Raw genomic sequence first — 14,650 nt, forward strand, 5'->3', positions numbered from 1 at the left:
AGCATTGAGGATTCTAAGCATTCAGGTTTCTAAGCAGTGAGGATTCTAAGCTAAGCATTGAGGATGCTAAGTATTGAGGTTTCTAAGCATTAAGGACTCTGTGCATTGAGGTTTCTAAGCATTGAGGATTCTAAGCATTGAGTTTTCTAAGCTAAGCATTGATGATGCTAAGCATTGAGGATTCTAAGCATTGAGGATTCTAAGCATTCAGGATTCTAAGCATTGAGGATTCTAATCTAGGCATTGAGGATTCTAAGCATTGAGGATTCTAAGCATTGAGGATTCTAAGCATTGAGGTTTCTAAGCTAAGCATTGAGGATTCTAAGCATTGAGGATGCTAAGCATTGAGGATGCTAAGCATTGAGGATTCTAAGCATTGAGGATTCTAAGCATTGAGGTTTCTAAGCAAAGCATTGAGGTTTCTAAGCATTGAGGGTGCTAAGCATTGAGGATGCTAAGCATTGAGGATGCTAAGCATTGAGGATGCTAAGCATTGAGGATGTTAAGCATTGAGGATGCTAAGCATTGAGGATTCTAAGCATTGAGGATTCTAAGCTATGTAATGAGGATGCTAAGCATTGAGGATTCTAAGTATTGAGGTTTCTAAGCTAAGCATTGAGGACGCGAAGCATTGAGGATTCTAACTATTGAGGATTCTAAGCAATGCATGGAGGATTCTAAGCATTGAGGATTCTAAACGTTGAGGATTCTAAGCATTGAGGTTTCTAAGCAAAGCATTGAGGATTCTAAGCATTGAGGATTCTAAGCATTGAGGATGCTAAGCATTGAGGATGCTAAGCATTGAGGATTCTAAGATTTGAGGATGCTAAGCATTGAGGATGCTAAGCATTGAGGATTCTCAGCATTGAGGATGCTAAGCATTGAGGATGCTAAGCATTGAGGATTCTATGCATTGAGGATTCCAAGCATTGAGGTTTCTAAGCTAAGCATTGAGGATACGAAGCATTGAGGATTCTAACTAGTGAGGATTCTAAGCAATGCATGGAGGATGCTAAGCATTGAGGATTCTAAGCATTGAGGATTCTAAACTATGCATGGAGGATTCTAAGCATTGAGGATTCTAAGCATTGAGGATTCTAAGCATTGAGGATTCTAAGCTATGCATGGAGGATTCTAAGCATTGAGGATTCTAAGCATTGAGGATTCTAAGCATTGAGGATTCTAAGTATTGAGTTTTCTAATCTTTGACGTTTCTAAGCATTAAGGTCTCTATGCATTGAGGTTTGTAAGCATTTGGGATGCTAAGCAATGAGGTTTCAAACAATAAAATTTCTCAGCATTGACGTTTATAAGCATTGAGGATTCTAAGCATTGAGGATTCTAAGCTAAGCATAGAGCATACTAAGGATTGAGGATGCTAAGCATTGAGGTTTCGAAGCATTGGGGATACTACGCGCTGAGGATACTAAGCACTGAGGATTCTAAGCATTGAGGTTTCTAAGCAGTGAGGATTCTAAGATAAGCACTGAGGATGCTAAGTATTGAGGTTTCTAAGCATTAAGGACTCTATGCATTGAGGTTTCTAAGCAATGAGGATGCTAAGCATTGAGGATGCTAAGCATTGAGGCTGTTAAGCATTGAGGATGCTAAGCATTGAGGATTCTAAGCATTGAGGATTCTAAGCATTGAGGATTCTAAGCATTGAGGTTTCTAAGCTAAGCATTGAGGATTCTAGGCATTGAGGATGCTAAGCATTGAGGATGCTAAGCATTGAGGTTTCTAAGCATTGAGGATTCTAAGCTAAGCATTGAGGATGCTAAGTATTGAAATTTCTAAGCATTTAGGACTCTGTGCATTGAGGTTTCTAAGCATTGAGGATCCTAAGCTAAGCATTGAGGATTCTAAGCATTCAGGTTTCTAAGCAGTGAGGATTCTAAGCTAAGCATTGAGGATGCTAAGTATTGAGGTTTCTAAGCATTAAGGACTCTGTGCATTGAGGTTTCTAAGCACTGAGGATTCTAAGCATTGAGTTTTCTAAGCTAAGCATTGATGATGCTAAGCATTGAGGATTCTAAGCATTGAGGATTCTAAGCATTCAGGATTCTAAGCATTGAGGATTCTAATCTAGGCATTGAGGATTCTAAGCATTGAGGATTCTAAGCATTGAGGATTCTAAGCATTGAGGTTTCTAAGCTAAGCATTGAGGATTCTAAGCATTGAGGATGCTAAGCATTGAGGATGCTAAGCATTGAGGATTCTAAGCATTGAGGATTCTAAGCATTGAGGTTTCTAAGCAAAGCATTGAGGTTTCTAAGCATTGAGGGTGCTAAGCATTGAGGATGCTAAGCATTGAGGATGCTAAGCATTGAGGTTGCTAAGCATTGAGGATGCTAACCTTTGAGGATGCTAAGCATTGAGGATGCTAAGCATTGAGGATGTTAAGCATTGAGGATGCTAAGCATTGAGGATTCTAAGCATTGAGGATTCTAAGCTATGTAATGAGGATGCTAAGCATTGAGGATTCTAAGTATTGAGGTTTCTAAGCTAAGCATTGAGGACGCGAAGCATTGAGGATTCTAACTATTGAGGATTCTAAGCAATGCATGGAGGATTCTAAGCATTGAGGATTCTAAACGTTGAGGATTCTAAGCATTGAGGTTTCTAAGCAAAGCATTGAGGATTCTAAGCATTGAGGATTCTAAGCATTGAGGATGCTAAGCATTGAGGATGCTAAGCATTGAGGATTCTAAGATTTGAGGATGCTAAGCATTGAGGATTCTAAGCATTGAGGATTCTCAGCATTGAGGATGCTAAGCATTGAGGATGCTAAGCATTGAGGATTCTAAGCATTGAGGATTCCAAGCATTGAGGTTTCTAAGCTAAGCATTGAGGATACGAAGCATTGAGGATTCTAACTAGTGAGGATTCTAAGCAATGCATGGAGAATGCTAAGCATTGAGGATTCTAAGCATTGAGGATTCTAAACTATGCATGGAGGATTCTAAGCATTGAGGATTCTAAGCATTGAGGATTCTAAGCATTGAGGATTCTAAGCTATGCATGGAGGATTCTAAGCATTGAGGATTCTAAGCATTGAGGATTCTAAGCATTGAGGATTCTAAGTATTGAGTTTTCTAATCTTTGACGTTTCTAAGCATTAAGGTCTCTATGCATTGAGGTTTGTAAGCATTTGGGATGCTAAGCAATGAGGTTTCAAACAATAAAATTTCTCAGCATTGACGTTTATAAGCATTGAGGATTCTAAGCATTGAGGATTCTAAGCTAAGCATAGAGCATACTAAGGATTGAGGATGCTAAGCATTGAGGTTTCGAAGCATTGGGGATACTACGCGCTGAGGATACTAAGCACTGAGGATTCTAAGCATTGAGGTTTCTAAGCAGTGAGGATTCTAAGCTAAGCACTGAGGTTGCTACGTATTGAGGTTGCTACGTATTGAGGTTTCTAAGCATTAAGGACTCTGTGCATTGAGGTTTCTAAGCTAAGCATTGAGGATTCTAAGCATTGAGGATTCTAAGCATTGAGGATTCTAAGCATTGAGGATTTTAAGCATTGAGGATGCTAAGCATTGAGGATGCTAAGCATTGACGATGCTAAGCATTGACGATGCTAAGCATTGAGGATTCTGAGCTATGTAATGAGGATGCTATGCATTGAGGATGCTAAGCATTGAGGATTCTATGCATTGAGGATTCTAAGCTTTGAGGATTCTAAGCATTGAGGATTCTAAGCATTGAGGTTTCTAAGTATCGAGGATTCTAAGCATTGAGGTTTATAAGCATTGAGGTTTCTAAGCATTGAGGATTCTAAGCTAAGCATTGAGGATTCTAAGCATTGAGGATTCTAAGCATTGAGGATTCTAAGCTAGGCATTGAGGATTCTAAGCATTGAGGATTCTAAGCATTGAGGATTCTAAGCATTGAGGATTCTAGGCATTGAGGATTCTAAGCATTGAGGATTCTAAGCTAAGCATGGAGGATTCTAAGCATTGAGGATTGTTAGCATTGAGGATTCTAAGAATTGAGGATTCTAAGCATTGAGGATTCTAAGCATTGAGGATTCTAAGCATTGAGGTTTCTAAGCTAAGCATTGAGGATGCTAAGCATTGAGGATGCTAAGCATTGACGATTCTAAGCATTGAGGATGCTAAGCATTGAGGACTCTAAGCAGTGAGGATTCTAAGCAATGAGGATTCTAAGCATTGAGGATTCTAAGCTAAGCATTGAGGATTCTAAGCATTGAGGATTCTAAGCTAGGCATTGAGGATTCTAAGCATTGAGGATTCTAAGCATTGAGGATTCTAGGCATTGAGGATTCTAAGCATTGAGGATTCTAAGCTAAGCATTGAGGATTCTAAGCATTGAGGATTGTTAGCCTTGAGGATTCTAAGAATTGAGGATTCTAAGCATTGAGGATTCTAAGCATTGAGGATTCTAAGCATTGAGGATTCTAAGCTAGGCATTGAGGATTCTAAGCATTGAGGATGCTAAGCATTGAGGATTCTAAGCATTGAGGATTCTAAGCATTGAGGTTTCTAAGCTAAGCATTGAGGATGCTAAGCATTGAGGATGCTAAGCATTGACGATTCTAAGCATTGAGGATGGTAAGCATTGAGGATTCTAAGCATTGAGGATTCTAAGCAATGAGGATTCTAAGCATTGAGGTTTGTAAGCTAAGCTTTGAGGATGCTAAGCATTGAGGATACTAAGCATTGAGGATTCTAAGCATTGCGGATTCTAAGCATTGAGTATTCTAAGCATTGAGGATTCTAAACATTGAGTATTCTAAGCATTGAGGATTCTAAGCATTGAGGATTCTAAGCATTGAGGATGCTAAGCATTGAGGATGCTAAGCACTGAGGATTCTAAGCATTGCGGATTCTAAGCATTGAGGATGCTAAGCATTGAGGATGCTAAGCATTGAGGATTCTATGATTTGAGGATGCTAAGCATTGAGGATTCTAAGCATTGAGGATTCTCAGCATTGAGGATGCTAAGCATTGAGGATTCTAAGCATTGAGGATGCTAAGAATTGAGGAGGCTAAGCATTGAGGATTCTAAGCATTGAGTATTCTAAGCATTGAGGTTTCTAAGCTAAGCATTGAGGATACGAAGCATTGAGGATTCTAACTAGTGAGGATTCTAAGCAATGCATGGAGGATGCTAAGCATTGAGGATTCTAAGCATTGAGGATTCTAAACTATGCATGGAGGATAATAAGCATTGAGGATTCTAAGCATTGAGGATTCTAAGCATTGAGGATTCTAAGCTATGCATGGAGGATTCTAAGCATTGAGGATTCTAAGCATTGAGGATTCTAAGCCAAGCATTGAGTTTTCTAATCTTTGAGGTTTCTAAGCATTAAGGTCTCTATGCTTTGAGGTTTGTAAGCATTTGGGATGCTAAGCAATGAGTTTTCAAACAATAAAATTTCTCAGCATTGGCGTTTATAAGCATTGAGGATTCTAAGCATTGAGGATTCTAAGCTAAGCATAGAGCATACTAAGGATTGAGGATGCTAAGCATTGAGGTTTCGAAGTATTGGGGATTCTACGCGTTGAGGATGCTAAGCACTAAGGATTATAAGCATTGAGGTTTCTAAGCAGTGAGGATTCTAAGCTAAGCACTGAGGATGCTACGTATTGATGTTTCTAAGCATTAAGGACTCTGTGCATTGAGGTTTCTAAGCATTGAGGATTCTAAGCATTGAGGATTCTAAGCATTGAGGATTCTAAGCATTGAGGTTTCTAAGCTAAGCATTGAGGATTCTAAGCATTGAGGATTCTAAGCATTGAGGATTCTAAGCATTGAGGATTCTAAGCATTGAGGATTTTAAGCATTGAGGATGCTAAGCATTGACGATGCTAAGCATTGACGATGCTAAGCATTGACGATGCTAAGCATTGAGGATTCTAAGCTATGTAATGAGGATGCTAAGCATTGAGGATGCTAAGAATTGAGGATTCTATGCATTGAGGATTCTAAGCTTTGAGGATTCTAAGCATTGAGGATTCTAAGCATTGAGGTTTCTAAGTATCGAGGATTCTAAGCATTGAGGTTTATAAGCATTGAGGTTTCTAAGCATTGAGGATTCTATGCATTGAGGATGCTAAGCATTGAGGATGCTAAGCATTGAGGATTCTAAGCATTGAGGATTCTAAGCCAAGCATTGAGTTTTCTAATCTTTGAGGTTTCTAAGCATTAAGGCCTCTATGCATTGAGGTTTCTAAGCATTAGGGATGCTAAGTATTGAGGTTTCCAAGCAATAAAATTTCTCAGCGTTGAGGATTCTAAGCTATGAGGATTCTAGGCATTGAGGTTACTAAGCAGTGCATGGAGGATGCTAAGCATTGAGGATTCTAAGCATTGAGGATTCTAAGCTAAGCATAGAGCATACTAAGGATTGAGGATGCTAAGCATTGAGGTTTCTAAGCATTGCGGATTCTACGCATTGAGGATGCTAAGCACTGAGGATTATAAGCGTTGAGGTTTCTAAGCAGTGAGGATTCTAAGCTAAGCTCTGAGGATGCTTAGTATTGAGGTTTCTAAGCATTAAGGAGTCTGTGCATTGAGGTTTTTAAGCATTGAGGATCCTGAGCTTTGAGCATTCTAAGCTAAGCATTGAGGATGCTAAGCGTTGAGGATGCTAAGCATTCAGGATTCTAAGCTATGCATTGAGGATTCTAAGCAATGAGGATTCTAAGTATTGACGATTCTAAGCTCTGATGTGAGGATGCAACACGTTGAGGTTTCTAAGCATTTAGGGCTCTTATCATTGAGGATTCTACGTTGAGCATTTAGGTTTCTAAGCAATGAGGTTTCTAAGCATCGAGGATTCCAAGCATTGAGGTTTCTAAGCCTGGCATTGAGTATTCTAAGTATTGAGGTTTCTCAGTGTTGAGGATTCTAAGCAATGAGGATTGTATGCATTGAGGATTTTATGCATTTAGGGTTCTAAACTAAGCACTGAGGATTCTGAGCATTGAGGGTGCAAAGCGTTGAGGTTTCTAAGCATTGAGGTTACTAAAAATTAAGGTCTCTAAGCTATAAAGTTTCTAATCATTGAGGATACTAAGCATTGAGGTTACTAAAAATTAAGGACTCTATGCATTGAGTTTTTTATGCATTGTGGATGCTAAGCATTGAGGATTCTAAGCTTTGTGTATTATAAGCATTGTGAATTCTAAGCATCGAGGAATCTAAGCTAAGCATTGAGGATGCTAAGGATTGAGGTTTCTAAGCATTGAGTGTTCTAAGGTTTGAGGATTTCAAGCTAAGCATTGCGGTTGGTAAGCATTGAGGTTTCTAGGCATTGAGGATTCTTAGCATTGAGGATGCTAAGCATTGAGGATTCTAAGCATTGAGGATTCTAAGCATTGAGGATTCTAAGCTAGGCATTGAGGATTCTAAGCATTGAGGATGCTAATCATTGAGGATTCCCAGCATTGAGGATTCTAAGCTAAGCATGTAGGATTCTAAGTATTGAGGTTTCTCAGTGTTGAGGATTCTAAGCAATGAGGATTCTATGCATTGAGGATTTTATGCATTGAGGGTTCTAAACTAAGCACTGAGGATGCTGAGCATTGAGAGTGCAAAGCACTGAGGTTTCTAAGCATTTAGGTTACTAAAAATTAAGGTCTCTAAGCTATGAGGTTTCTACTCATTGAGGATACTAAGCATTGAGGTTTCTACGCATTAAGGACTCTATGCATTGAGTATTTTATGCATTGAGGATGCTAAGGATTGAGGTTTCTAAGCATTGAAGTTTCTAAGCACTGAGGACTCTATGCTTTGAGGTTTCTAAGCATCGAGGTTTCTAAGCATTGAGGATTCTAAGCATTAAGGACTCTATGCATTGAGGTTTCTAAGCACTAAGGACTCTATGCTTTGAGGTTTCTAAGCATTTAGGTTTCTAAGCATTGAGGATTCTAATCATTGAGGATGCTAAGCTAAGCATTGAGGATGCTAAGCATTGAGGATTCTAGGCACTGAGGATTCTAAGCATTGGGGATACGAAGCTACGCAGTGAGGGTGATAAGCATTGAGGTTTCTAAGCATTAAGGACTCTATGCATTGAGATTTTTAAGCATTGATGATGCTAAGCATTGAGGATTTTATGCTTTGAGAATGCAAAGCAATGAGCTCTCTAAGCATTGAGGATTCTAAGCATTGACGATTCTAAGCACTGAGGATTCTAAGCATTGAAGATTCTAAACTAAGCATTGAGGTTTCTAAGCAATGAGAATTCTAAGCAATGAGAATTCTAAGCTAAGCATTGAGGTTGCTTAACATTGAGTAAGCTAAGCATTGGGGTGTCTAAGCATTAAGGACTCTATGCATAGAGTTTTCTAAGCATTGAGGATTCTAAGCTGTGCATTGAGGATGCTAAGCATTGATGTTTCTAAGCATTTAGGTTTCTAAGCATTGAGGTTTCTAAGCATTGAGGATTCTCTGTTAAGCATTGGAATTCTAAGCATTGAGGATTCTATGCATTGATTGTTCTAAGCCATTGAGGGATCTAAACATTGAGTGTTCTAAGCATTGAGGATTCTAAGTAAAGCATTGAGGCTTCTCATCATTGAGGATTCTTTGCAGACTTGTTTCCCTATCCTTCGCTATAGGTATGCTTTTGTTTCATCAGGTATTAGTTCACTTGGTTGTTTTCTAGTTGCATCATATGGAATATTAGTCAAATGTGTGTAGAATTTCCATCTGCCTTCAGAATTTGGGATTTTGGGATCTGCCCCAAAATGATTTATAGAACCTGACATTCTAATTTCTTGGAGTTAAGGGGCTGGGGGAATAACCCAGAAAAAGAATAACGAGAATATCCATCTTTAGTAGGATGTTAAACTGTACTATGTCTGGATGCTTTGTACATGTATTGGTCTCTGCAGTCATTTCTAATCATTCTGATTCATTGGTGAGTGAATTCATAAAACTCATCCACTAAGGGATGTTTCCAAGCAACTTGGAGCCTGGAATACCTTCACCCAGCTTTGATGGTAGAAAGCAGTTAACCAAGGTGATTTGTAACATTCACTTCTTTGCCATGAGGACCATTGATAACGCATATTGTGTAAGTGTATTTAAGGGAGGGTTATCTCTCTGATAATTCTGGAAAACAGAAGTGGGCCCTGTCAGACTAGGTAAGCTGCCTCTGCATTAAGATGTGTCTCTTTGAGTAGGATTTTGCCAAATGCAGGGTCAGGAAATAAGGAGGAGGTGGGGTAAATGGAGGAGCATAGTATTACATCGTGGAGTAACTGAAAATGTGACAACTTGGGGAAAGATTTTGGGTGGGGAGCGGAGGAAAGTGACCAACACAGGTTCTGCCTCAGAGCAGTCTCAAGTTTTCTGTGATCTCAGTATTTGAAGTTGTTTTTTTTTTTTCCTTCTCCTTGAATATATTTGATGTACATCACACCATATCCTGTCTTTGTCAGACTTTGTTTAACTAGGCAGCCTTGGGCAGTTCAGATGTATCCAAGGCAGGATGCAGCCGTGATACACGCAGCAGAACTGCGTTTGATGCTCTTTTTTACACATCATTTGACTCTCAGAATATGCTGTAGAGGTCACACATAATGAAGTTGGGTGGGAATGTTGGCTTTCTTTGTTTATCTCTTATGTCCAGGGGGTAAACTTGAACCTTTGATCTGTGCAGCTCTCATGATAAAGTCATGTTGTATTTAGGAATAAGGGGGAGTGGAGGGAAGGCCTATGTTTTGTGGGCTCTGGCTTGGGGCTGATAGGATGAGAGGTATGCAGAGGCACAGCCAGAATCATTCCAGTCAAGACCTGGATCTAGGTTGAATTTGTCACACGCTCTTTATGATTCCCTTTGACTCCTAATGAAATCCCAGTCTTGTGTCATTTCAAAACCTTGTTCCCTTTCAAACGCTGTGGCCCAAATAGCAGCTTGACAATGCATAGAATTTTAACCCATGTCAGGGCATCTGGAAGTGCACTTCATTTCCCTTCTGTGCCTCTTTTTATGAGGCGAGACATTGATTTGTTAACGGGGTTTCATTCTTTTATTTCAGATTGATCTTTCCCCAACTGATGTCATGATTTCTAACTTCCAAATCAGATAAAATCAAGAGGAAGATCCCTGCAATAGGCAGGAGATTAAGCAACAAGTTAGCAGTACTGTAGGAACAAAGCTCTTATTTTCATGCATATATCCACAGTTAAAATGAATAAAGAGAAGGGAAGGTGGGAGGTGGTTGATACGTTAGATTTATTACTCAAAGGGTTTTTGCTCCATGTTTTGCAAGAGGCATCAGTGCCTTTAATCTCTCATCTCTGGTTTTGTTAGTGGCACGTTATATCCTGGCCATGTCAGAATGTAGCACAGAGTAATGAGACAAGATCTGTTGGATGGGGCTTTATGTAGCACGAAAAGGTTCCTCTGCTCACTCTTTTTATTATTTACATTCCCAGTGAAGGTTACGTGTCATGTGGGCTTTGCAGAGATAAATGGGTAACCTGAGCTTTCTGGCAGCTTCCCCAGGACTTGGGGAGGATTCAGTGTAAGGACTGACTTGGGGATTTTGAAGCATCAAACTCAGTTCTGGGCCCTGAAGGAAACATAGAAGAACATGTGTCTCGGTGTCCTGAGGAGGTGCAGTGTAGCACAAGGTGGTATCAAGGGGCTCTGGACCAAAATTACACTTCAGAACAGTAGGTGTGTCCCAGAGCAGATCAGCAGCACTGGGGTGGCTTCATCAGCACTGCTGTTATGGGGCATAGTGAATCAAGAATGAAGTGTAGCAGCTCAGCTAAGTGCAGAAATCTTGACTATTGCCGGCCAGTTGGTGCCCGGAGATGTGATTTTGGCATTGCAAATATACCTGTCAGGAGGGGAGTGAAGCTTAGAAAGGGAGTTTTAAGTGGAATAGAGATGTTTCCCCACCTGGATCCTATGGATCCACTATTTCCTGGGGTTTAAAATCAGGACTCTCTAGAAGCTTTTGTCACGTTGAATGTTAGACAGAGGTTTATCAGTCTTGAGGAGAGCAGAATTCACATCTCTGCCAGTCTCACAGTATCCTCAATTAGCTGAATTGTGGCAAACCTTCCATTTCTGAGATGTGAAGACCCTTTCTTGTGGTTTCGTTTTCTCATAGAGTAACTGAAGAAAGAATCGCTCAATTAACATGCTGCATGCTTTCCCAATGTATAGAAGAGACAGGAGTTAAAGCCGTTTTCATCAGTTGCAAGGGAGCATGTTTTATTTTGCTTTGTGCTATTTACAGCTGTTGTCCATTAGGAGTCCTCAAGAGCCTCATTCTCAACTACAACAACACAGTCCCATAAGTTTAGCTCAGCAATGAGCCTGCAAAACAGCACTAAATCATGATGATGGGAGAAAGAAGAAAATGTTTGGAAATAGCAAAATGCAACTGATGCCTTTGTGAAAAGTAGTTTTTGCTTGTTGCTGTTTTAAAGCATTACTAAGGTAGACTGTAATGCACAGCATCTAGCTGGAGCTGAATAGAGGTTGTTTTCTAATATATATATGTTTTTGTAATAAAAAGTAAGCAGAACTCCTAGTATGTCTCTATTGGCTGAAGGGATCTTTTACAGTCCATTAGCGCCTTGGGCACTAATGTATACACAGCAGTGAAAATATACTAATCTCAGGGTAAGGTGCAAGAATGATAAAGGAAAAATAAAGATTAGTACACGGCTATTGAATAGCAGAGTTCTGGTTGCTTTACTGGACCACAGTATGATTGCTCTGTATGAATTCGAGTGGAGACTCTGGTCATGCCCATCAAATGCCTATGAATGGGAAGGGGTGAATGTGGGATTGTTTCCAGACCTGTCTACATCCTTGCAGAGGAGTTGGACCAAGTGACCTTTAAGGATCCTTTCCAACTCAAAAGGTTCTGTGATTCCACCTCTGTGTTTCACATTAATTGAGTAATGATTTGTAAAGCTGTTAGAAAACTGAAGGACTTTAGTACAGCTTTGGGAGCTGAGGACATAGAAGCATAACTTGCTAAATCAGCGTTTGCTTACAAGGATGCTCAGATGATACCTTTGATTGTTTTCTGTCCCTTTACTAGAGAGCCTGTGCTCTGACAGAGCTGCAAAAAACATCATGGCATCGTTGTGATTCCCTGTCAGATAGTGGCTTCCACTAAAGCAAATGTGTCAGGTTGATTTGTGACAGCAGCCTGAGATTGTGAACATTCACAGAAGGATAATTTTAAGACACATCATTGCTTTGTCCTTTTCTTTTATTCTCTATGCTTGGCAGGTGTCTACCTCTGTCTTCTTCCCTTGGCCCATCTGTGGATTTTGCTCAACACAGATGGGATTTTCAAACAATCTGCTGTCAAATTTGGTCTCTTCTGAGCATGTGTATACAGAGAGCTTTTGGAGACGTGTAACTAGGCCAAATGAGGGTGCTTTTTCATGGGAATGGCAAATAACGTATCTGATAGCAAGACAATTTTCTCTGCCAAATTGCTAGTCTGCTTTGCAACAGGGGTTCATTAGGCTCTGTCCATGAACTGTTTAGTAAGATTCTCTCTTAAAAAAAAAAGTTGGCATCGTATCTCTGCAGCTTCTGTGCATAACATCTCCATGCCTTTGCTTTGTTTTACAGACAGTCGTCCTTATGTCTTTCTGATGGCCCGTGTTCATCCTGGTGAAAGCAACGCCAGCTGGGTGATGAAGGGGACCCTGGAGTTCCTTGTGAGCAGTGATCCCATTGCTGATCTCCTGAGGAAATGTTTCATTTTCAAGATTGTCCCCATGCTCAACCCTGATGGAGTCATCAATGGCAAGTGCGTTGTAGTAACATACTTATTGTGAATTTTCACTGGGTTTACCTGCAGGCTTTACTGCTGTATACTTAGCAGGCCTAGTCTTCAGTGTTTTGGGCCAGAATTCCTGTTGCCTTTTGCCTTGTGTTTTATTCATCCTGTGATCAGTCCTGTAAGGAGAATGTAAGTCCTGGATACAGCCCAGTGTGCTGTCTCGTGTGCATCAGATATTCATGGTTCTGTACTGTGTGGGGCCGTAAGGTGTCCCAACTGACTGGGTGAAGTATTAGCGATAGCAGACAAACTGAATCTTACTTGCTGAATGGAAAGTTATCTATTCTGCCAAATCAGCAGGGCAAACTTTATCTGCAAGCTGATATATCTGGGAATAACTGGCTTTAATTAATGCTTTATATAACCTGAATGGGGGAAAGATGTAAGGATCTATTAAATGCTCGTATCTTTATGGAAATGTTTCCGTATAATGAAACTCCCTCCTTCTCCTATCTCCTTTACTCTGTTTCCTCCCACATGCTTCTGAAGAGATTCCAAGTCTTTCTGAGCTTATGAATATACCAGTTTCTTTTTGCATTCTTCAGAGCTGCCTTTACATTGCTCCTACCCACATCATCACTACAACCATTCATCTGGTTTCAGGTCAGGTTGTGCTGATCCGGTGCTGAAGAAACAGGGTAAAGACCTTAAGCAAATCTTGAGCTTATTTGGTCCTAATCTAATTCCTTTCTGCTGTGGTCTGGGCTTCAGCAGAGGGCAGCTTGGAGTGTTCTTAGCCTCTGGTCTGCGACTATGAGCATAGTTTTTTGTGTTCCTGTTCTCCCCAGGACATGAGTGTGTTGTAGTTTAGGCTGTTCAGGGGAGCTGGATGCTGCCCCCGAGTATTGGAAGCTTCTGCTGGCACCAAATGTTTCCTTGATTCTTCCAGACAGCAGAAGCAAAAATGAAAGATTGTGGCTTTCTGTTTTTCCTTTCACTCTGCTTAATTAAAGTTTCCAGCAGATGGAGGGCTGGAGGGAATGTCTGACCTTTTTTCTCCAGCTGTCAGGAGTGAGCATAGCAGAGGAAGGGTCCTCAGGAGGGACAGTGTGGCTTTTGGTGACACCTGGAATGAAGGGTACTGTCTGAGCTCATATCACACAGGAACGTGTGGAGCTTCCACTGTAGTTCAACCTGGTGATGAGTAGGAAAGTTTGGTGTGGGATAGGAGCAGAGGTCCAAGGACTTGGCTATGGCTCTGTAGCTAAGCATGAAGCCTGGGGAAGGGAGAGAACCATTCCATCATGCTCCAATTTAAATGCTGTGCTGTGGGGCCTCCCATGGCTCTGTTGCTCTTGCTTCTTCCCATGTGCTTTTTCAGTGGACTGAGGTGTTCCTGCACAGAAAGAAAAGCTTCTTTTCTTGGCCTAGAGTTTATTGGCAGCTTTTTGGAGATGACTTTTAGTCCCTTGCTGCATGTGGAAGCACATGCAGGTTTCTTTGTCCATTAATGTTCTACTTCATCTAGGTTTAAGTGCTGTATTAAACTCTGTTGTCATTCAAATCACTGCCACAAAGGGAAGCTCTTTTTCCAGGAAAAGGGTCTGTAGGCCATTATTGACTGAGTAGCTGTAAACAGGTCCATACTACTTACTTTTAGGTCTCTGTAGCACATTTCAGGAAGCCACTTATTTGCCTTGAGATTTACAATCACGACTGAATGTGTCAAATCCACTGTTTATTTTGAATCATCACTCATTTCGAATCTTCATGCTTTGAAAGTGCATCTTCTGTACTACCCATCCATCCTTCTGTTATCTGGTATTAATCCTGCTCTAGTCTCGTTACCTCGGTATCTTTATATTTAAAAAAGGGTTGAATTCTTTTCTGTTGGC

The 14,650-nt window shown here is 40.5% G+C and overlaps 1 protein-coding gene across 2 annotated transcripts in view; it reads left to right on the top strand.

Annotated features, from left to right (window-relative positions):
* The window catches only part of LOC146752343 (cytosolic carboxypeptidase 4-like), a 203,820-nt gene that overhangs the window by 93,667 nt on the left and 95,503 nt on the right, over positions 1-14,650 (top strand). Inside the window, exon 2 of one of the 2 annotated variants that reach the window (XM_085531960.1) lies at positions 12,602-12,782. The exons of the other annotated variant lie outside the window; for it this stretch is intronic. Coding sequence (XP_085388086.1) covers positions 12,625-12,782 — 158 coding nt within the window. The 5' untranslated portion in view covers positions 12,602-12,624. The remainder of the gene's footprint in view (positions 1-12,601; positions 12,783-14,650) is intronic. 2 annotated transcript variants of the gene reach the window in all.

This window comes from Coturnix japonica, unplaced genomic scaffold (assembly GCF_054131305.1).
Source record: "Coturnix japonica strain WE unplaced genomic scaffold, WE-NBRP24 Scf046, whole genome shotgun sequence".
Classification (NCBI taxonomy): Eukaryota; Metazoa; Chordata; class Aves; order Galliformes; family Phasianidae; genus Coturnix; species Coturnix japonica.